This window comes from Schistocerca americana, chromosome 5 (assembly GCF_021461395.2).
Source record: "Schistocerca americana isolate TAMUIC-IGC-003095 chromosome 5, iqSchAmer2.1, whole genome shotgun sequence".
In the NCBI taxonomy this organism is placed as follows: domain Eukaryota; kingdom Metazoa; phylum Arthropoda; class Insecta; order Orthoptera; family Acrididae; genus Schistocerca; species Schistocerca americana.
In genome coordinates this window covers 606,539,347-606,562,719 of record NC_060123.1, presented here as the reverse complement: position 1 = coordinate 606,562,719, position 23,373 = coordinate 606,539,347, and the positions used below count along the sequence as shown (strand labels likewise).

The following is a 23,373-nucleotide window of genomic DNA, read 5'->3' as shown; positions in this document are numbered from 1 at the left end:
TGCATAGATGTGTGTGATGTCCTTAGGTTAGTTAGGTTTAAGTTGTTCTAAGTTCTAGGGGATTGATGACCTCAGATATTAAGTCCCATAGGGCTCAGAGACATTTGAACCATTTGAACCATTGAGTGTCTATTTTTAGTGGCTATTAATGGTCTAGCAGCAGCTGTCGGGCCCTCCGTCTCACCTTCTCTGTATACAGACGACTTCTGCATTTCGTACTGCTGCTCCGTTGTTGCTGAGCAGCGCCTCCAGGGAGCAATCCAAAAGGCGCAGCCTTTGGCTCTAGCCCACGGCTTCCAGTTTTGAGCCGCTAAATCGTGTGTCATGCACTTCTGTCGGCGTCGCACCGTCCATCCGGAACCCTCACTTTACCTTAATGACGATCGACTCACTGTAGTGGAGACATATCAATTCCTAGGACTGGTTTTCGACGCTCGATTGACTTGGTTCCTTCATCTTCGTCAGCTTAAGCAGAAGTGCTGGCAGCACTTAATGCCCTCCGTTGCCTGATCAACACCACTTGGGGTGCAGATTGCTGTACGCTGCTGCAGCTCTACAGAGCCCTTGTTCAATCCCGAATTGACTATGGGAGTGTGTTTTGTGTTTCGGCAGCGCCTTCAGCATTGCATTTACTCGACTTTGTGCACCTCTGTGGGGTTCGATTAGCGACAGGAGCTTTTAGGACGAGTCCGGTGACCAGCGTACTGGTGGAGGTTGGTGTCCCTCCACTGCAGATCAGTCGTGCGCAACTGCTCGCCAGTTACGCGACACACATTCATAGTTACCCTGAGCATCAGAATTACCGTGTCCTTGTCCCGCCCGCGGCAGTTCATCTCCCGCATCGGCGGCCCAGATCGGGGCTAACGATTGCTGTTCGCGTGCGGTCCCTTCTCTCCGAACTGGAGTCCTTTCCTTTACCACCTCTACTTGCGGTCCGTTCACGTACGCCTCCATGGTGTACACCTCGGCCGCAGCTTCGTCTGGACCTTTTGCATGGCCCTGAGACTCCGTCAAACCCGCCGCTCTCTGCTGTCATTTCCTCTTGATTAGTGACGTGTTACGGGGCTCTGAAGTGGTTTACACCGACGGCTCAATGGTTGATGGTCACGTAGGCTTCGCATATGTTCATGGAGGACATATTGGACAGCACTCCTTACCAGATGGCTGCAGTGTTTTCACTGCACAGCTGGCGGCCATATCTCGAGCTCTTGAGCACGTCTAGTCACACCGCGGCGAGTCATCTCTCCTGTGTACTGACTCATTGAGCAGCCTACAAGCTATCGACCAGTGCTACCCTCGCCATTTTCTGGTAGCGGCCATTCAGGAGTCCATCTATGCCCTGGAACGGTCCCGCCGTTTCGTTCTGTTTGTGTGGACCCCAGGACACGTCGAAATCCGCGGCAACGAACTTGCCGACGGGCTGGTCAAACAGGCTACTCGGAAACCGCTTCTTGAGATAGGCATCTCCGAAGCTGACCTGCATTCTGTCTTGAACCGCAGGGTTTTCCGGCTTTAGGAGACGGAATGGCATAACAGCACGCACCAAAAACTACGTGTCATTAAGGAGACTAAGAATGTGTGGAAGTCTTTCATGCAGGCCTCTCGCAGGGAAGCAGTTGTCCTCTGCCGGCTCCGCATTGGCCATATGTGGCTATCGCATGGTTACCTACTCCGTCGCGAGGACCCACCTCTGTGTCGCTGTGGCTCCCAAAAGACAGTCGTCCACCTCTTGCTGGACTGCCCACTTTTAGCCGCTCTGCGGCAGACTTTTAACTTTCCCAGCACCCTGCCTTCGGTGTGGGGAGACAATGCCTCAATAGCAGCTTTAGTTTTACATTGTATCCGTGAGAGTGGGTTTTATACTTCTATGTAGGTTTTAGCGCATGTCCTTTGTCCCTCTGCGTCCTCCACCCTAGTGCTTTTAGGGTGGAGGTTTTAATGTGTTGCAGACTGGCTGGCTTTCCCTTTCTATTCTCGTGGTTGACCAGTGACTGTAATCTGCTTTCATGTTCTACTCTCTTCTGTTTCTAGCGTCTCTCTGCTGTTTTCTTGTCCTCTTTTGTTCCTTTTAGTGTTCGTTGCCTTCCCTTCGTTCTTGTGGCTTTTTCTTTCTTTCCGATTTGTGTTATATGTTTCGTCCGTTTTATTCTCACACTTGTGGCATTGTTTTATTAGGAACAAGGGACCGACGACCTCGTAGTTTGTTCCCTTCTCCTGCCTTTAAAGCAACCAACCAACCGTCTTTCACCCTTCTTAAATACTGGAGTCACCTGTGCCTTTTTTCAGTCGCTTGGGGCTTTGTGCTGGGTGAGATATTCACGATGAATACAGGCTAGGTAAGGGGTCACTGCCGTAGTGTACTCTTTGTCAAACTGAACTGGGATTCCATCCGGACGTGGTGATTTATTTGCTTTCAAATCTTTCAGCTGTTTCTCTACGCCAGGGATGCTTATTACTACGTCGTCCATACGGGAGTCCGTCCAATGGTCAGATGACGGTATGATTGTACGATTCTCCCGTTTGGACGATTTATTGGACATGAAATTTAAAACTTCGGCTATAGTTTTGATATCTGCATTCACCATTGAGCTCTTTTGGAAATTTTAATACGTCCGCCCCCCCCCTCCCCTTCACTATTGTCAATATCGATCGCAGCTCGGAGGCACTAGGGACACTACAGATCGCAAATGACGGTCGCCAAACCTGCCAATGTGGCCGAATGGTTCTAGGCGCTTCAGTCTTGGACTGCGCGACCGCTACGGTCGCAGGTTCGAATCCTGCCTCGGGCATGGATGTGTATGATGTCCTTAGGTTGGTTAGGTTTAAGTAGTTGTAAGTTCTAGGGGACTGATGACCTCAGATGTTAAGTCCCGGACTGCTCAGAGCCATTTGAACCATTTTTGACGGTCGCCACCGGGGGCGCGCACGGCACGTCACGTGGCCGAGCTGCCCAGAGTAACGGGGCCAGGGGGCCAGCCGCGATTCAGTCCAGCACAGTCCGTCACACGAGCTATCACTTACCACACTGTTCTGATTATTGGATTTCGAACCATCACTTACCTGGACTTTCTTCTTCCTGTGATTGACTTTCCTTCAGTGTGACGAACTTGTATTTGTTACAGATAGGGCGATTGTATAGAGAGTGGACAGAAAACAACTATCAGTCTTTCTCCCTAAACACTATCAGCTTTGAGAGCAACTTGCAATAAGGAAGACATTCCTATCTTATAGAGTTTCCACAATTAACACTATCTCACATTCCTGTGTGTTCTATATTTCTTTATTTCTTCTGCTGAGAAAGGCATACAACATTTGTTGCCCTACTGAATCTCAGATTGATTCTGTAGATTTGCGGCGGGTTCTAAGTTTCACAATAAGCTTGTGTGTGTGTGTGTGTGTGTGTGTGTGTGTGTGTGTGTGTGTGAGATAGAGAGAGAGAGAGAGAGAGAGAGAGAGAGAGAGAGAGAGAGAGAGAGTGAGTGTGTGTCTGATCTACGTTTTTACTATTTACTAACGAGAAGAACACGCCAAGCACCATAACCTGATTGCCCAGAATCTTCGGTCGGTGGAAGACGGATCAAAATAAGCTAACACAGTCTCTGCTTATCACTAGATACTCGATCGTTGCTGAGAAAACGATGGTCAAAGCGTTTGACGTAATTCGAAACACAAATACTGTTTTTATTTTATTTTTTCATTTATCTACTCACGTCCGCAGAAAGTTACTACACGAATGTTTCTTATCGAGATAGAGAATGCAAAGGCGTTATCTCAATCGTAAGATTACAGTTGCATTGCACAGTAAGTGTTACACATTTTTATGGTCTTTCATTTATTATTTTATTTATTTATTATTGCTTTATTTCTTATGGTATTTTCTGGGGTTTAAATTCTCATATTCTTATACCAGTTCTTCTATTAATATTTACATTTCATGCTTATATTTAATCTTCGGTAACATTTGGTTCATTCCATTAGGTCAGTGGTTCCCAACAGGTGGTCCGCGGACCCCCAGGGGTCCGCGAACTATGCCAGAGGGGTCCGCAAGATCCTATTAGAATGAAAAATATATTAAATATATTTCGTATGACACCAGATTTTTTGGTTTGCCCGCTTCCTGCATGATCAGAGCTTTAGTGAACACCAACTTCTGCGTCTAGCGTCTTCCTAGAGCCAACTGACACTAGCACACACTATATTTCAGAAGTAATGGACTCAAAGGTCAGATTAAACTCATTTCAGTAAAAACTGAAAATTAAAACTAACTGTATACTGATGGAGTACTCTGTTTTAACTGTATTTTTTCAAATAAATAATAACTTGTATCAAATTAGTATTTTCTTATTTTTCACACATGTCTACTCAATGCAATGTCAGTGTAGTACACTTGAAAGATCAATACACTCAGTTTTAATTTTTTCCTGTCATTTTCAGTTCATACTCCATTTTTATTTTTTTAAGTAGTTTGTTTTACTAAACACCCAGATTTGAAGACAAAGATTTTGAGCAATAATCAAAAATTTAACAATAACAATGGTAGATAAATTGAAAAAGTTTTAAGCTCAATATTTTTCAATAATGAGCATGTCAATGTTTTTTCTAAGTACCAAAAATAGAAAAAGTATAAAAAGCCTTTTAATTTGGCTTTTTTAGGTACTTGATGCTGTGATATGACAAGGTACCAATCATGCTCGATGAGGGGGTCCTCCAGAAAATTTTGTTGGGAACCCCTGCTTCAGGTGATTCCGATCATAGAAACTTTTGAAACATAGAAATTCCGAACACGAGAGTATCACGCGATGGCAGGTTTCCAACAGTCACATTTCTTCGTGTGAATCTCACTCTGAAAAGATTTCGCAGCAAACCAAGCCCAACGCATCATTTTCCCGAAAACTGGAGCTTCCAAATGATTACGAATCAGCACACGGATTTTTATTGCGTCGTCTCTAGTTGTGAAATCCATTTGTTGTGCAATGACTGTAGAGCAGTTCTCTAGTTTTCGGGGGAAATGCTTTATTTGCTGTTAAAAGCATATGTCACAGGGTAGACTGATAGGCGTGCAGCTCGAGGAATTACTTTCAACGAACAGGTTTGTGTTCGGTCTTCATTCACGAATTTCTCGTTGTATAACGAAGTATCATTCTATCAACCCCATGAATGACTATTGAACAATAATGCCTCCGTTGTACGAGGGTGAATCAAATGAAAACCTTAAATATTTTTTTAAATATTATTTATTGTGCAGAAGTGGTACAAAGCTGTATCAATTTTCAACATAATCTCCCAGACGCTCAATGCAAGTCCTCCAGCGCTTACAAAGTGCATAAATTCCTTTAGAAAAAAATTCATTTGGTAGTCCGCGCAACCACTCATTCACCGCGTGGCGTATCTCTTCATCAGAACGGAACTTCTTTCTTCCCATTGCGTCTTTGAGTGGTCCAGACATACGGAAATCACTTGGGGCAAGGTCTGGTGAGAATGGTGGATGAGGAAGACACTCAAAATGCAGGTCTGTGATTATTGCAACTGTTGTACGGGCAGTGTGGGGCCTTGCATTGTCATGTTGCAAAAGGACACCTGCTGACAACAATCCACATGGCTTTGGTTTGATTTCAGGCCGCAGATGATTTTTTAGGAGATCTGTGTATGATGCACTGGTGACAGTGGTCCCTCTAGGCATGTAATGCTCCAAAATGACGCCTTTTTCGTCCCAAAAGAGAGTCAGCATAACCTTCCCTGCCGTTGGTTCTGTTCGAAACTTCTTTGGTTTTGATGATGAGGAATGGCGCCATTCCTTGCTCGCTCTCTTCGTTCCCGCTTGGTGGAAGTGAACCCAGGTTTCGTCCCCAGTAACGATTGTTGCAAGGAAGCCATCACCTCTTCGTTCAAAGCGCCGAAAAGGTTCTTCACAAGCATCAACACGTCGTTCTCTCATTTCAGGAGTCAGCTGCCGTGGCAACCATCTTGCAGACACTTTGTGAAACTGGAGCACATCATGCACAATGTGGTGTGCTGACCCATGACTAACCTGTAAACATGCTGCAATGTCATTCAGTGTCAGTCGGCAGTTTTCCTTCACTATGGCTTCAACTGCTGCAATGTTCTGTGGAGTCACAACTCGTTGTGCCTGACCTGGACGAGGAGCATCTTCCACTGAAGTCACACCATTTGCGAACTTCCTACTCCATTCGTAGACTTGCTGCTGTGACAAACATGCATCCCCGTACTGAACCTTCATCCGTCGATGAATTTCAATAGGTTTCACACCTTCACTACGCAAAAACCGAACAACAGAACGCTGTTCTTCCCTGGTGCAAGTCGCAAGTGGGGCGGCCATCTTTATACTGATACTGCGACGGTATGTGTGCATCTGCACTATGCTGCCACCTACAGGCCATTCTGCACGCTGTTTGTAGCACGCTTACCAACTTTCAGGATAACGGCGCGAAATTTCGATTTGTTATTACAAACTTAAGGTTTTAATTTGACTCACCCTCGTAACATACGGTCGCATAACTTTATCCAAGAACTGACTGAGTGTTTCTCTTGTCAGCTTCGTGGATTTTGTGGCGGTCACGTACACGTTAGGATTGTGTTCCACTGGTTTGTTGGCCTCTTTTTGCTCAAGGACCGAACTGTCCGCTAACTTTTTTATGAGAGATGATAATTCTTGGGACTAATCTCTAGGAACACGGGTAAAAATAAGTGAAACAAAGTAAAAAATAATAAAACCAATAATCGGGCTTCGAGCACGGGGCTCAAAAAGTGCTAGCAGCTGTACCACTGTTGCGGTTGAACTGCTTCCTCCCTTAGAGGCACATCAAATACGTCGAAAACTTTGACGATCGTTTTCTAAGAAACGGTCGATTATCTACGTATGATGCAAGGCACGTGTTTGCTTGTTTGACTCCTCATCCTCAGAGCTAAGTTTCTTGGAAATCGGGTTATGGCACCTGCCGTGTTCTCTTCGTACGTATCGGTACGTACAATGTATAACTTCGTGAGTTGTTATTTTTGCGATTTTTTTTCTGCAAATACGGAAAACTGTTTGCTGCGTCTTTGCTAGACACGGTACACAGTGTGATCTTCGGAGGGCGTTTCGCACCAGCGAGTAACGACGAGGCAGCTCACACATACCGCGATCAGCCTCCTCCTAGATGGCGCTCATACCAGGAGCTATTTGGTGCTTCCACACACAACATAGACATAGCCCATCCATCCACCAGCAGCCTCGTCTGTCACTACGGAGAGCGCTGAAACTCGGAACTATTTGATGCATTCGTCAAATAGTTCACAGAACGACATTCATATAACGATTGCATGATTTAATCGACCGCATGCCCACAGTCGGCCGTATATCACTCAGTTCTCAGTAGTTATCGCCCGAATCCTTCGGCTCTACAGTTACTTACAAGTTAAACATGGCGTTTCTGTAAGAGCGTGCAAAATATTTAACAGGTCGTAGAGGATGCTCCACTGAACAATTTGAGGCAGGGAACCTGAGGTTGGAGAATCCAGCTTACCGTGATATGGAAGTAAACTTGTCTACCGCTTTTTCTAGCATTACTGTTTTCCAGCTTATTTACAACTAAGTAAAGGTTTACACGTACTGGGCTGTTTATTTCGTGCACATTCTTTATTTCCTGCAAGGAAACAAAGAGGACGAGCCATATCTTCCATCTGCCCATCTGATTGGCTACCTGTACTTGAGATTCGTGCAAAGAGTTCTGAGTTATTAAAGAAAGTAGCCTTGACTGTTCATGAGAGGATGTGGGTACAACATGACGGTGTATCGCCTCACTTCTCAATGCTGCGTTTCCTGCTCGCTGGATTGAAAGAGGAAGTCCTATTCCACGGCCTGCGAGGTCACCTGACCTGAATCCCCTTCTTTGTTTCCTAGGAGGATACCTAACGCCACTTGTGTATGAGACCCCAGTGGGTACTCAGATGGAAACAGTTGCCAGAACTGTAGTTGCCTCTAGTGTGATTCGGAACACACCAGGGATATTTGTCAGGGTGCGTCAGAATCGTGTTCGCCGAAGTCATCTACCCAACAGTGTGTGGCGGAGGGCACTTTACGTGCCACTGTCATTACCTCCCTTTCCTCTTCCAGTCGCGCATGGTTCGCGGGAAGAACGACTGCCGGAAAGCCTCCGTTCGCGCTCGAATCTCTACAATTTTAAATTTGTGATCTCCTTGGGAGGTATAAGTAGGGGTAAGCAATATATTCGATACCTCATCCAGAAACGCACCCTCTCGAAACCTGGACAGCAAGCTACACCGCGATGCAGAGCGCCTCTCTTGCAGAGTCTGACACTTGAGTTTGCTAAACATCTCCGTAACGCTATCACGCTTACCAAATAACCCTGTGACGAAACGCGCCGCTCTTCGTTGGATCTTCTCTATCTCCTGCATCAACCCCAACCTGGTACGGATCCAACACTGATGAGCAATACTCAAGTATAGGTCGAACAGTGTTTTGTAAGCCACCTCCCTTGTTGATGGACTACATTTTCTAAGGACTCTCCCAATGAATCTCAACCGGGCACCCGCCTTACCAACAATTAATTTTGTATGATCATTCCACTTCAAATCGTTCCGCACGCATACTTCCAGATATTTTACAGAAGTAACTGCTAGCAGTGTTTGTTCCGCTATCATATAATCATACAATAAATTCTATCTATGTATTCGCAATACATTATATTTGTCTATGTTAAGTGCCAGTTGCCACTCCCTGTACCAAGTGCCTATCCGCTGCTGATCTTCCTGCATTTCGCTGCCATTTTATAATGCTGGAACTTCTCTGTATACTACAGCATCATCCGCGAAAAGCCACATGGAACTTGCGACACTATCTACTAGGTCATTTATATATATTATGGAAAGCAATGGTCCCATAACAATCCCCTGTGGCACGCCAGAGGTTACTTTGTCTGTAGACGTCTCTCCATTGAGAACAGCATGCTGTGTTCTGTTTGCTAAAAACTCTTCAATCCAGCCACACAGCTGGTCTGATATTCCGTAGGCTCTTACTTTGTTTATCAGGCAACAGTGCGGAACTGTATCGAACGCCTTCCGGAAGTCAAGGAAAATGGCATCTACCTGGGAGCCTGTATCTAATATTTTCTGGGTCTCATGAACAAATAAAGCGAGTTGGATCTCACACCATCGCTGTTTCCGGAATCATTGTTGATTCCTACAGAGTAGATTCTGGGTTTCCAGAAATGACATGATACGCGAGCAAAAAACATGTTCTAAAATTCTGCAACAGATCGATGTCAGAGATATAGGCGTATAGTTTTGCGCATCTGCTCGACGACCCTTCTTGAAGACTGAGACTACCTGTGCTCTTTTCCAATCATTTGGAACCTTCCGTTCCTCTAGAGACTTGCGGTACACGGCTGTTAGAAGGGGGGCAAGTTCTTTCGCGTACTCTGTGTAGAATCGAATTGGTATCCCGTCAGCTCCAGTGGACTTTCCTCTGTTGAGTGATTTCAGTTGCTTTTCTATTCCTTGGACAGTTATTTCGATGTCAGCCATTTTTTCGTTCGTGAGAGGATTTAGAGAAGGAACTGCAGTGCGGTCTTCCTCTGTGAAACAGCTTTGGAAAAGGGTGTTTAGTATTTCAGCTTTAAGCGTGTCATCCTCTGTTTCAATGCCATTATCATCCCAGAGTATCTGAATATGCTGTTTCGATCCACTTACTGATTTAACGTGAGACCAGAACTTCCTAGGATTTTCTGTCAAGTCGGTACGTAGAATTTTACTTTCGAATTCACTGAACGTTTCACGCATAGCCCTCCTTGCGCTAACTTTGACATCGTTTAGCTTCTGTTTGTCTGAGAGGTTTTGGCTGCGTTTAAACTTGCAGTGAAGCTCTCTTTGCTTTCGCAGTAGTTTGCTAACTTTGTTGTTGAACCACGATGGGTTTTTCCCGTCCCTCACAGTTTTATTCGGCCGTACCTGTCTAAAACGCATTTTACGATTGCCTTGAACTTGCAAGTCACGCTAGCATTGAGGTTGATGACCGTCGGTTTCAGCACATTTTAAAAGATACGGTACACATGGTACATTCATTGTGTCAGTAATGATATTTGCAGTTAACTAATGTAAATAAAAAAGTACACAGCAACGTGATTTTATTCCTATGATCTCCTTAAGCAGGATTCTCCCACCCGACGTACCCTACCTCAAAGCGTTCAGTGGAGCATCCTCTAAGTCCTGTTAAATTCTTGCACGCTCTTACGGAAACACACTACATACAGTGCCAACTAGTTCCCGTCTCCGGACAGTTTGCAGTGATTGTCAAACATTTGTGAAAGTGCTAGCCAGAATGTTTACCTATCGAGAGAGAGTGAACTCAGACCCTCTAAGATAGGAGTCCACAATAACTTGAATTAGATTACTTAGCGATCATCTCCTATGTTAGGTTAGCTTAGGTGCAGAACTTTACATCAGTGCCTCTATATCTCTGGAACCGAAAGCTGGATATATTTCTATGTACGTTATTTCAGAAAATGATTGCTGTTGTTTCTGATGGGTTGCCTAGAGACTGTATTTTAGTTTAGAGCTATCACCCTGTGAAGAGTTTGCAGTTAGTGTGTTACTTGACCACTGCTTCCTGTTACCTTTATGTTGCACACCTATCATAGGCGAAGGAAACACTATTGTATTTGTTGCGAGTGCTTCTATTGCTTTATTTAGACAGTATCTGCGGCATCGACACATGCCGGTATTTGAAATTTAGAAACTATATGTGTTTCTGAGCTGCCAGATGTTTAATGTCTTTAGTGTAGATAACAATGATGAGGTGAGGAAGGTGGGAAACTGTTCTAGGAGACGGTGTCAGTGAATAAAACTGTACGTGCGTTCAGGGCAGAAGCTCGGCTTTATTAACAACAGAAGTGTCTATAGGAAGTAGTGCGTGGCGGCGAAACTGAATAGCGGGCGGAGGCGCCTCCTTCACTAGAAGCCTGCTGCCTGGTTGGCTGCCGCAGCTGCAAAAGACGAAACATTTCGTTAGTGCTTGTCTGCCCTCTTCACAGGTTACAGGAAACGAGTGGAGAGTACGTTAGGAGCACTGGGAAATCCAGCAATGCAGTGCCATGTTCTCAGTCTTGTTGACTACCCACTCGTCTCTCTCTCTCTCTCTCTCTCTCTCTCTCTCTCTCACACACACACACACACACACACACACACACACACACACACACACACACACACACACTTTTCCTGCTATAGTGGTAATATACGTTGCTTTACGAAGACATTAGCAGAAATGTAGCGAAATGATGGAAGTTTAGGTAAGCAAGATGCCGAACGCGGTATGTACGACCCGTTTGTATTGCAGCATTCGAAATGACGCAGACGAAATGCTTGTTAGTGTGGAATTACTATTTAGAACTGCATGTTATTCAGTTGTAAGAACTGTTAGTGCAAATACATTGGTACTACTTCCTGACAAGGACGTGACCTGTAGATACTTCATCCATTATGAACTGTGTTGTAAAAACTGTCACTGCTAATCTAACTAATAATATTACAATGTTTGCATCAGATACAATTTTTTTCCCACTATGCATTTCGACGGTTTGTAGCGAATGCATAGCGGAAATACTGTAAGACAGTTTAAACGTTCTTTTGCTTGCGAACGTTGCAAAACTCACCAGCTGCAAGGGCGCGTGCCACATCCACTTCCTCCAGAACTGGAAACGAAAAAGCATAAAAGTTAGCAAGGGTGAACATATTTACATCGGTAAATAAGAAACATGCAGTCTGTTGGATAGCGTCTCGATTCTTGCTGTAACGGTCAGCTTTCCGTGCATCCAATTATTTTTACACACTTTGGAAAATAACAAAGCCATTACAGATTTAACACACAGAGAAAAAATTACTGTTCAAACTTACTTTGGCACAGAAATAGGTCGATAATGGAGCAATGGAAATATAAAACATACATTGTAAACCATTTTAAAAACGAAGAAGTAGATAGTAGGAACACTGGGATCTAATTTCCTGGCTAAGTCTTCATTAGATTGACCAAATGTAATGACAGATTATGAAAGACAGAATGCCAGCAACCTGTAAAAGATTGTCCATTCTCCTACTGTGAGACTTTCAGCATGGGATGCTTTCAAAGTGGCCAGATATTGATCCATAGATGCTAGGTACTTTGCCAACCAGCATCAGTGTGGTACTCAGCTACCGCAGACCCCCCCCCCCCCCCCCAAGCACCACCATGCCCCCAGGTGGTGGCAACGTATACCTCACCTATCTCAGCACAGCACCCAGATAGCACCCTGTTCCAGGCATTGCAAGAGTGCATCTCACGTGCTGTAGCCCCCAGGTAGCACCCTAGACCTAGGTAGTGCCAGTGTAAAACTCACGTAGCCTAGCTCTAGGTACTTCCAGTGTGCAACCAACATGTCCCATCACCCAAGTAGCACCCTGTCCCCAGTTAGTGCCTTCTGCAACTCACCTGCCCCAACCCACCTCCCTCAGGTAGTGTCCTACTGCCCAAGCAGTGCCACAGCGAAACTCGCCTAACTTGTCATAAGGTAGCATCATAGCCCCAGGTAGTGGCAGTGTGCAATCACCTGCCCCAGCACCCAGGTAGAGCTGTGTCCCCAGGAAGGTCTAGTGTGCAACTCACCTGCCCTAGTCCCCCAGGCAGTGCCAGAATGCAGCTCACCTGCCAGCCTCTCCCCCACCTGCCTCCAGGTAACGCCTTCCTCCAGGCACTGTCAGTATGCAAATCACCTGCCCCAACTCCCAGTAGTACCCTGCACTATGTGCAACCTACATACCCCAGCCCCCAGGTAGCACTTTGCCCGCAGTAATGTCAGTATGCAACTCACTTGCTTCAGTCCATCAAATTGTGCCCTGCCTCTAGGTAGTGCAAGTGTGCACCTGGTCAGTCCCAGCTTCCAAGTAATATCCTGCCCATATGTAGTACAAGCTTGTCCTGGGACTCAGGTAGCATCCTGCTGCCAGGCAGTACCATAGTGCAGCTCACCTTTTTCACACAGGGAGCAGTAAAGGAAACAAAAGAAAAATTCGGAGTACGTATTAAAATCTATGGAGAAGAAATAAAAACTTCTCAAAGTTTCGCCGATGAGATTGTAATTCTGTCAGAGACAGCAAAGGACTTGCAAGAGCAGCTGAACGGAATAGACAGTGTCTGTAAAGGAGGATATAAGATGAGCATCAACAAAAGCAGAACGAGGATAATGGAATGTAATCGAATTAAGTCGGGCGATGCTCAGGGAATTAGATTAGGAAATGAGACACTTAAAGTAGTAAAGGAGTTTTGCTATTTGGGGAGCAAAATAACTGATGTGGTCGAAGTAGAGAGGATATAAAATGTAGACTGGCAATGGCAAGGAAAGCGTTTCTGAAGAAGAGAAATTTGTTAACATCGAGTATAGATTTAAGTGTCAGGAAGTCGTTTCTGAAAGTATTTGTATGGAGTGTAGCCATGTATGGAAGTGAAACATGGACGATAAATAGTTTGGACAAGAAGTGAATAGAAGCTTTCGAAATGTGGTGCTACAGAAGAATGCTGAAGATTAGATGGGTAGATCACATAACTAATGAACTATTGAATAGAATTGGGGAGAAGAGGAGTTTGTGGCATAGCTTGACAAAAAGAAGGGACCGGTTAGTAGGACATGTTCTGAGCATCAAGGGATCACAAATTTAGCTTTGGAGGGCAGCATGGAGGGTAAAAATCGTAGAGGGAGACCAAGAGATGAATACACTAAGGAGATTCAGAAGGATGTAGGTTGCAGTAAGTACTGGGAGATGAAGAAGCTTGCACAGGATAGGGTAGCATGGAGAGCTGCACCAAACCAGTCTCAGGACTGAAGACCACAACAACAACAACCCCCCACCCCAGTAACACCCTGATCCAAAGTAGTGCCACTATGTAACTTACCTGCCCCAACCCCCAGGTAACACACTGCCCCAATGTAATGGCAGTGTGCAGCTCACCTGCCCCAGCCCCAGGTAGCACCCTGCCCCAAAGTAGTGTCAGTGAGACCTCACTACCCCAGCCCTAGTTAGCACTGTGCCCGCAGCTAATCCCAGTGGGCAACTGACCCACTCACCCACCCCCAGTTAATGCCAGTGTGCAGCTCACATGCAGTAGCTCCCCAGAAAGTGCCCTGCCCCTAGGTGGTGCCAGGGTCCACCTCACCTGCCCCACCCCTGTTAGCACCCTTTCCACAGCTAGAGCCAATGTGCAGACTCCCCAGTAGCGCCAGTATGCACCTCTCCAGCCCCAATCCCCAGTAGTGCTCCATCCCCAGCTAGTAGCAGTGTGTCCCGCCCCCAGATGGTGCCAGTCTGCGACTCACCTCCTGATGAAGCTCCCAGGGAACGTGCAGCGGCATTGGCTGCAGCCGCCCTGGCTGCTGCGTTGGCCGCTGCTGCTCTCGCCGCATTCAGTGCAGCTGCACGCTGGGCACTCTCCAGTCCCACAGCCGAAGCCGAATCCAAGCCTGCAACATCCGTCAACATTCCATGTCATTCCTCGTTGTTGGGATATGCCCTTCACCACATCTCGCATGAAGCTGCCCGTTTCTTGGTGTATCGAGTCAGACAGTCTGAGGTGTGTACTGTTGGTTGGTTGTTTTTGGGGAAGGAGACCAGACAGCGAGGTCATCGGTCTCATCGGATTAGGGAAGGACGGGGAAGGAAGTCGGCCGTGCCCTTTGAAAGGAACCATCCCGGCATTTGCCTGGAGCGATTTAGGGAAATCACGGAAAACCTAAATCGTCCTCCCGAATGCGAGTCCAGTGTCTAACCACTGCGCCACCTCGCTCGGTGGTGTGTACTGTAAGTGCAGTGGTTGTGAAGAGATTCTAGCCAGCATGGACTAGACAGGACTGACAAGCCTTAGCAAGGGTCTTCGTTTTATAATCCCACAATCATTTCTGCTGTTCATCTCAAACAGTTTCTGAGCGAACAACTGTAAGAGAACTGCATTCAGTGTACATCAGAAGTCGGGTACCTCGCAAAAGGACATTGTTGACAGTGGCACATAAAGTTTCATGTCTTTAACGAGCCAATCAGTACAAGTGGACAGTATCTGACTGACTGTGAGTCGCATTGCCGAAAGAGTGCGATTTGGCCTATTCCCAAATGTTGCAAAGCGCCCCGTGTACCGACGGCGCAACGAGGCGATTAATAACCAGTTTGTAGAAATTATATTCCTGGCCCCAGGTGGCTCTGTGATGCCTTGGAGGTGGTTTCATCCCATGAGTTTATCTGACACATCCATATTGCTATTAACACGAGCAGGGTTTGTATTTCAAGATTATTGGTGACCAACTACTGCCTTTTCTTCTTCATCTTCATTATACATATGCTGCACACACACACTCATGTCTTACAAGGGAACCTCCCCATCGCACCCCCCTCAGATTTAGTTACAAGTTGGTACAGTGGATAGGACTTGAAAAACTGAACACAGATCAATCGAGAAAACAGGAAGAAGTTGTGTGGAACTATGAAAAAATAAGCAAAATATACAAACTGGGTATTCTATGCGCAACATAGGCAACATCAAGGATAACATGAGTTTAGGAGCGCCGTGGTCCCTTGGATAGCGTGAGCAGCTGCAGAACGAGCGGTCCTTGGTTCAAGACTTCCCTCGAGTGAAAAGCTTAATTTTTTATTTTGAATTTACGTGACAAACTTTTATGTTTTCATCACTTTTTTGGGAGTGATTATCACATCCACAAGAAAACCTAAATCGGGCAAGGTAGAAGAATCTTTTTACCCACTCGCCAAGTGTACAAGTTGGGCGGGTCGACGACACATTCTTGTCATGTGACGCACATGCCGTCACCAGTGTCGTATAGAATATATCAGACGTGTTTTCCTGTGGAGGAATCGGTTGACCTATGACCTTGCGATCAAATGTTTTCGGTTCCCATTGGAGAGGCACGTCCTTTCGTCTACTAATCGCACGGTTTTGCGATGCAGTCGCAAAACACAGACACTAAACTTATTACGGTGATTAGAGACGTCAATGAACGAACGGACAGATCATAACTTTGCGAAAATAAGGAAAGTAAACTTTTCACTCGAGGGAAGACTTGAACCAAGGACCTCTCGTGCCGCAGCGGCTCAGCTCACGCTAACCACAGGACCACGGTGCTCGTGAGCTCACACCCTCCTTGATGTTGCGTATCTTGCGCATGGACTACTGAGTTTGTATATTTTGCTTATTTTTTCATAGTTCCACACAACTTCTTCCTGTTTTCTCAATTGATCTGTGTTCAGTTTTTCAAGGCCTATCCACTGTGCCAACTTATAATTGAATCTGAGGGGGGTGCGATGGGGAGGTTCCCTTGTTAGAAGATGGCAGAAGCCCTGTTCACAAGGCTGCATGGATATGTTTCTGGTTTGGGCACTCTATCGCCTTTGAATGGTTCATTAAATCACCATATCTTAATCATGTATACAACATCTGACACTATTTGGAACTCTGAGTTTGTTTAATGTGGTTAAAGAATATTTACCTATTATCACATCTCATCAGTGTACACACAAACGGTTAAATGAAGACATGGTCGTTGAATGTGGACAGGGTGAGAAGGAAAAAAGATATTTTTTGTGGCCAGGAGGGTGTGGCCTGGTTTAGAACTGCTAAGAACGGGCTGTGGACAATAAAATGTAGTGTTGCTTCACTATAAAGTCGCTTGCACTATGATTTCGAACAGATGCCGTCACCGAGTTTTGGAACATAAGCAGGAGCTGAGGGCAGGCAGGACTGTGTTCTCCAGCACTGAATCCGTAACTGACACAGAGCAGGAAAGCGTAAAGTGCAGCTACGCTGTGGCCAGTAGCAGGTCCCCGTACGATTGAGTTGTAGTGAGCAGGCGAATTATGAGGGGCAGTCAAATGAAAACAGAACATCCGCCACAAGGGGACCATGGAATGGTTCCAGCGAAAAGTAATCACCATATATGTTATTTATCCCAGTGGGAGACGAGACGGTCAGTTCCTGATTCGTAGAACGCGGTCGACCGTCTTGGACAGACGTTCACATAGGTCTTTTCTCAGGCCGCTAAAGAAGCGAAAATCACACGACTAAAGATACGAGCTGTATGGAGGATGTTGTAGTGTTTTCCCAACCAAACAGTAGCCTTCGTCCCATTTGCAGTGTGGTGGCGGTCGTTGATGTGCAACAGGATGATTCCATCCCACAGTATTTCGGGAGCATGAGGGCAAACGGGAAAGCCAACACTGGAAACGTCCCGCATCTCCCTCAGTAAATAAATCCGCCTCCGGCGGCCAACATTTGGACAGCAGTCCACCCGTCTACGCAAGAAGAACTGTTCTGGCTCTCCAGAACTTTTGGTTTGCTAGCCTATTCGTTGCTCTCCACCACCACCAACACTCACGCCACTTTTGAATGTTACTACAGCAGCAAACTTAAACTTGTAGACTACTTAGTAACGCATTCCGTTCTACACTGTTCAAAACTATTATAACGCCGGTATGTTTTGATACAGGCTGTACCTGTGGTCTTATTGCGCGGCTTGAGAGCTTCGCTTTCAGTGTAGGCAACAATCAAAATCTTTCACCACCTACTGGCTGCGTTGCTTATACGTGTCACCCCTTAGAAGGAAGCGTGTTCCGGTGACCCAGTGTTTTCTAGTGTGTTACACAGATGGCATTTGTCATTTGTGGACGTTGTATTCAACCAAGCACATCCAATGCTACATTTAAATGTAATTCAAGTTGCATGGGCGGGGTGTTCGATCCAAAAAGGATGAGCTTTCGGTTGTGTTATTGCAGGTGCTAATGTCTCTACATGTGTCGTCCATAGGTTGGGGACACGCTACAGAGAGACAGATCAGTACACAAGGCGAGTTGGGCAAGGTCACCAACGTATTACAACCCGTACGTGAAGATCAATACCTGGCCATCCGTGCGTTGCGGCGTCGTACGAGTACAGCCAGAGCATTGCAAGTCGATCAACGGCCACTGGAGCCACTGTGTCCGATCAGACTGTAATGAACAGAATCCACTCCGCTCGAGCACCACGCTTGACATGACAACATGTTGCAGGACGCCTTTAGTTGTGCCGTTCCCATGTCAACTGACAACTTCGTCACTGGTGAAATGAATTGGAGCCGAGCGACCGCTACGGTCGCAGGTTCGAATCCTGCCTCGGGCATGGATGTGTATGATGTCCTTTGGTTAGTTAGGTTTAATTAGTTCTAAGTTCTAGGCGACTGATGGCCTCAGAAGTTAATTCGCATAGTGCTCAGAGCCATTTGAACCATTTTTGAAATGAATTACTCACGGACGAGTCCAGGTACCCTCTCAGTAGGTGATAGCCGTCTTCGTGTTCAGAGACCCGCTGTGGGCAGTACGTCCCAAATGTTGTCAAAGTAATCGACAGTTCTTTCAAGGATCTGTGATGTTGTGGGGGCCTTCAGTGTTGTCAGCCATACAGGTCTTGTAGTTAGCCAAGTTCGCCTTACAGCTAGGCTGTAAGTCGAATAGATCTGTTGGACCACTTGATGGCTGCTGCCTATGGTGGTGGCTCTGAATTCCTTCTCATGCTAGGATCTGTGTGGCGGGAGTCAGCAGGACTGTCTTGAGAAGCCTGGACATTGGAGTAACAGAATGGCTGGCGGTGAGTCCTGACATAAACCCCAGCGTGCGTATGTGGGACATGCTTGACAGACGTGTTCGTGATCGTCCAGTTCCACGACACTTTATCCAAGAACTCTCATGAGCTTTCCTTCAAGAATGGAATCTACACCAGAGGGTAGAGCATGCCACGTAGGTTTGAGGCAAGTTCTGCCGTTCCCATGTCAAGTGACATCTTCGTCACTGACGAAATGAATTACTCACGGACGAGTCCAGGTACCCTCTCAGTAGGTGATAGCCGTCTTCGTATTCAGAGATCCGCAGTGGGCAGTACGTCCCAAATGTTGTCAAAGTAATCGACAGTTCTTTCAAGGATCTGTGATGTTGTGGGGGGCCTTCAGTGTTGTCAGCCGTACAGGTCTTGTAGTTATCCATGTTCGCCTTACCGCCAGGCTGTAAATCGAATAGATCTGTTGGACCACTTGATGACTGCTGCCTATGGTGACTCTGAATTCCTTCTCATGCTAGGACCTGTGTGGCGGGAGTCAGCAGGACTGTCTTGAGAAGCCTGGACATTGGAGTAACGGAATGGCTGGTGGTGAGTCCCGACCTAAACCCCAGTGTGCGTATGTGGGACAGGCTTGACGGACGTGTTCGTGGTCGTCCAGTTCCACCACACTCGGGTGACCTCCACAAAGCATGCCACGTAGGTGTCAGGCAGTGATAAACGCTCACGGTGGGTATACACGTCATTGGAGCTCTCAAAGTCCAATGAAAAGCCCCCAGGATAACGTGTCAGCCATTTCAGTTAGTTTTGTGTAAACGACTGAGGCTGCAATGATGAGTTGCTGTGTGTTTAAATTGTGAAGGATTAAGGTATAATTTGGTAACATACCCAGTCGTCAGTGGAGTATAGCTCTTGAGCAGTGCATTACGGTACTCACCTACTGGGGCGCCGGAGAAACCCAAGCTGGCTGCCTGGAAGGCTCTGGCGATGGCCGCTGCTCGCGCAGCCTCGGCCTCACTCGTGGCTCCAGTCATGTGGGGCTGGAAAACACACACGCACACACTCAACTACCGCTCAACAAGGAACGACGTGGGGTTTGAAAAGATTCAATCCATTATGGATCCGACAATCTTTGCATCTCCTGAGAAACGCGCACCTCCCTCCAATACTTCAACAAAGGCTTAATCAGTCTTATATCAAACAATTAAATATTATGTGCGGAGATAGGAGATGACGGGAACGACTGAAACAGCGCACCTCTTCACTGCAATTTGCATTTATTGTAACACTCGATAACAGACCAAGAAAATGCCACGTGTTACACTAGACAGATAATAGCACTAGAACAATAATAAACACCTGATTCAGTTTTCTGCACTTTAGTTAAACTTCAACAGGCGAACACAATTTAAGTTCTCCCATAAATATAAATATGAGCTTAGGCGCGTTAAAGAACTGGTTATGAAACAGTCACTTATAACGTCAAGGGAGGCACACTCCATTTAAAGGGAAAATAATTAGCAAGTTTACACATTGACTAGAACACTAAAATGAATAACAGGGGAGTGCACCGTCCACAACACCTTACGGCGACAGTTAACCTTCAATAACTTCCTTTCTTTACAATAAAGTACAGCCCAATAGCGGTAAAAAAATTTAGATTCCACCGATATATATATCGACCAACAGGCGAGTCCTACGGAAATGTTCCGTGAAATCAAATTCGAATCCCTGGAGGAGAGAAGACCTCTGTCTGCGAAACACTTTAAGGGGGGACGTTGATGAAATTGACCAAAAATGTCTACTTTCGATTTATTTTTTATTTGTTAGTACAACTCATGGACAATAAGTTCCCAAAGTTTCAATGTTGAAATCGCATCCGAAGTGCCTGAAAATTAATTAAAAGTGTGACGCGGCCTCCCTGCCACGCCCACGTTCTGAAGCACCACTCCAATATCAGCTCAGTGAACAACGATTCTGTGTTTTACTTTCAACCAAACGTGTGCAGGATACATGTAGAAGGCCGTGATACATACTCTTTGGTTTTATAGATCATCTTTGGCCGATCCTACACTTCTCAAAAACTGCGTTCGTGGCAAATTCCAAAATCCAAATGAGTCTCTAAATTCACTCATATGGAAACGATGCCCTAAAAACACATTTGCATCTGATACAGTTGCTAGAATTGCAACTTATGATGCGGTTATTGTATTTAATGATGGAAACGTCGGGAGGATGAAGGTATTAGAAAGAATGGGCTTCAAGATAGGAAATTTTACTAAAGACATCCTGCAAAAAATTGATTTACAGCACGTGCCTGCAACTGAAAAGTCGGTTGAAGACCTGGTAAACGAAAGAAGACAGACAATAAGAAACCAGAAGAGAAGCCTTGAAGGGAAAGACGACCCAGAGTACAAATGTGGTGCCTTCTGAGCAAATGATATAAGTAAAAAAGTTAAGTTGGTCTTTAAATTGCGTTTCCTGAAAAGTTTGTTTTTTGAAGTTTATGTACCTTATCCTCAGTTTCTATGCATGCTAGAATTATGAAATTTTGTACACATATTTCTGTAAACCAAATAAACGTTGTCTGAAGAGCAAATTTTGACATTCTGATTGGAAGCTGAGATATGGGGCAAAGTGGTTGGAATTTTGCATGAATTTAAAATTGTACTTGTGGAATTATAATTTAAAAATTATGAAAATTCTCCTATTTGACCTATTCCAAAAACCTCATGAGAGAAGCATACAACGTATAAAGAGATGCAACAGAGAAAAAGGAACATACATTATTTTTTGAAAATAAAACTTCGAATTTCATTCAAAAACAGTTGAATGTATATAATCAAAGGATTTTACATGTAAATGTGCTACTTTCATGTAAAGCGTGGTACAAAATTTCATTGCCATATCTCCAAAACTGTGGATTTGGTGCATTTTTGAAATAGAGTGTGTTTTTCATCAACGTCCCCCCTTAACTTCGGTGATCCGACGGGAACCCCTGTTACCATCGCGGCAAAGCCGTTGATGAACAGACAGTCGTTTTTCGCTCCTTCCATTTACGAGTGGAACAGAGGAGGGCCGTGGTACAAGGTATCCTCCACCACGCACCGTGTATGTAGATGTGGTGGAGTACATACGAGAGTTTATCTCGAAAGTTTGCGTATTGACAGGGACACTTCTTTTTTTCTACTCAACGGTCCGAGTGACCTTTCAAGCTGAAGGTGGCCACAAACGTCGATAATTTTCGTAATGAGTCCACTCGCCACCTTGCACTCAGTGAACAGAAGGCCGGCCTTTGTCTGCTGCTGCGTGATGCTCAGATGAGCTGCTCATGCGTGGTGTGTGGTACTCACGTGGCACAGGACGACGGCCAGGGAGACGAGGACGACGACGACCTGGATGGGCTGCATGGTGGCGCTGGTGGTTGGTGGAGCTAGTAGCGCTGTTGTCCTCTGGAGCGAGAGCTGACCAGGACGGGCACCGCGAGGCTATTTAAACCGGTAACGGCGCGCGATCGGAGCGGACGTATCGTAAATCGGAACGTCTAAGTGCCTCTCATTAATGCCAGCCAGTGCAGATAAGACAGCGTTTACGCCACCTTACTGTCCACTTTGAACGAAATATGCTAATCAGGCCGACGTTAATCCTCCTACTGTTTCTGAGCTCGTGCAATCAAAGATGTCTTCGTTGCTTGCCGCGGATGGGCCTTTATCCTTGAAAGAACAAACTTCCACAGGATACAGGGAACCTCTCTCTTGTCTTCGTGTGTTTCAAAATTTAGAAAATATTTGCACGCAAAATAAAATAAAACTAGTCTAGTCTTCAGTCTTGTCGAATCCTTACAACTGTGATGTAGTTCAGCACATCAAAAAATAGTAGAAACTTCAGACGACTTGAGCTGAACTTCAGACGAGTTGAGCTGAGTAAGAACGTGTTTTGAGACTCTCTCTCTCTGTCTGTCTGTCTCTCTCTCTCTCTCTCTCTCTCTCTCTCTCTCTCTCTGTCTCTCTCTCTCTCTCTCTCTCTCTCTCTCTCTCACACACACACACACACACACACACACACATACACACAGAGAGAGAGAGAGAGAGAGAGAGAGAGAGAGAGAGAGAGAGAGAGAGAGAGAGAGGGGTGGGGGGAGAAGGGGGGGCGGGGACACAGAGAGAGACACGTTGGTTTGCTCAGAACGGTGAAACATTTAAAATTCCGCACAGTACAAACTAGAGTTATAAAACTACAGTAGGCTACCGTAGATTATCGTAAGTAACCATAAACTACGGTAGTTTTGAAACTTCGTGGCAGATTAAAACTGTGTGGCGGACCGAGACTCGAATTCGGGACCTATGCCTTTCGCGGGCAAGTGCTCTACCAACAGTGCTACCCAAGCACGACTCACGCCCCGTCCTCACAGCTTTACTTCTGTCAGTAACTCGTCTCCTACCTTCCAAAGTTTACAGAAGCTTTCCTGCGAACCTTGCAGAACTAGCACTCCTGAAAGAAAGGATACTGCGGAGACATGGCTTAGCCACAGCCTGGGGGGTGTTTTCAGAAAGAGATTTTTCACTGTCTCAGCAATATCCTTCCTTTCAGGAGTGCTAGTTCTGCAAGGTTCACAGGAGAGCTTCTGTAAAGTTTGGAAGGTAGGAGACGAGGTACTGGCAGAAGTAAAGCTGTGAGGACGGGGCGTGAGTCGTGCTTGGGCAGCTCTGTTGGTAGAGCACTTGCCCGCGAAAGGCAAAGGTCCCGAG

At 45.8% G+C, this 23,373-nt stretch overlaps 1 protein-coding gene across 1 annotated transcript; it reads right to left on the bottom strand.

Annotated features, from left to right (window-relative positions):
* Positions 1-10,872: 10,872 nt before the first annotated feature.
* LOC124616702 (antifreeze protein Maxi-like) lies at positions 10,873-22,106 on the bottom strand. Its single transcript, XM_047145045.1, has 5 exons — positions 21,979-22,106; positions 19,563-19,665; positions 14,361-14,504; positions 11,670-11,708; positions 10,873-11,000 (listed from the first exon to the last, which is right to left on the bottom strand). The coding sequence occupies exons 1-5, from the start codon at positions 22,033-22,035 to the stop codon at positions 10,969-10,971; spliced, it is 375 nt and encodes a 124-aa protein (XP_047001001.1). The 5' UTR covers positions 22,036-22,106; the 3' UTR covers positions 10,873-10,968.
* Positions 22,107-23,373: the final 1,267 nt, after the last annotated feature.

Bases quoted from the DNA above. Each gene is read 5' to 3' on its own strand.
- LOC124616702 (XM_047145045.1), bottom strand. From the start codon at position 22,035: ATGCAGCCCATCCAGGTCGTCGTCGTCCTCGTCTCCCTGGCCGTCGTC. The intron at 14,505-19,562 runs GTGAGTACCGTA...CGGATGTTGCAG, and splicing joins TTTCTCCGGCGCCCCAGTAG to GCTTGGATTCGGCTTCGGCT. The intron at 11,001-11,669 runs GTGAGTTTTGCA...CGTCTTTTGCAG, and splicing joins GGCACGCGCCCTTGCAGCTG to CTGCGGCAGCCAACCAGGCA.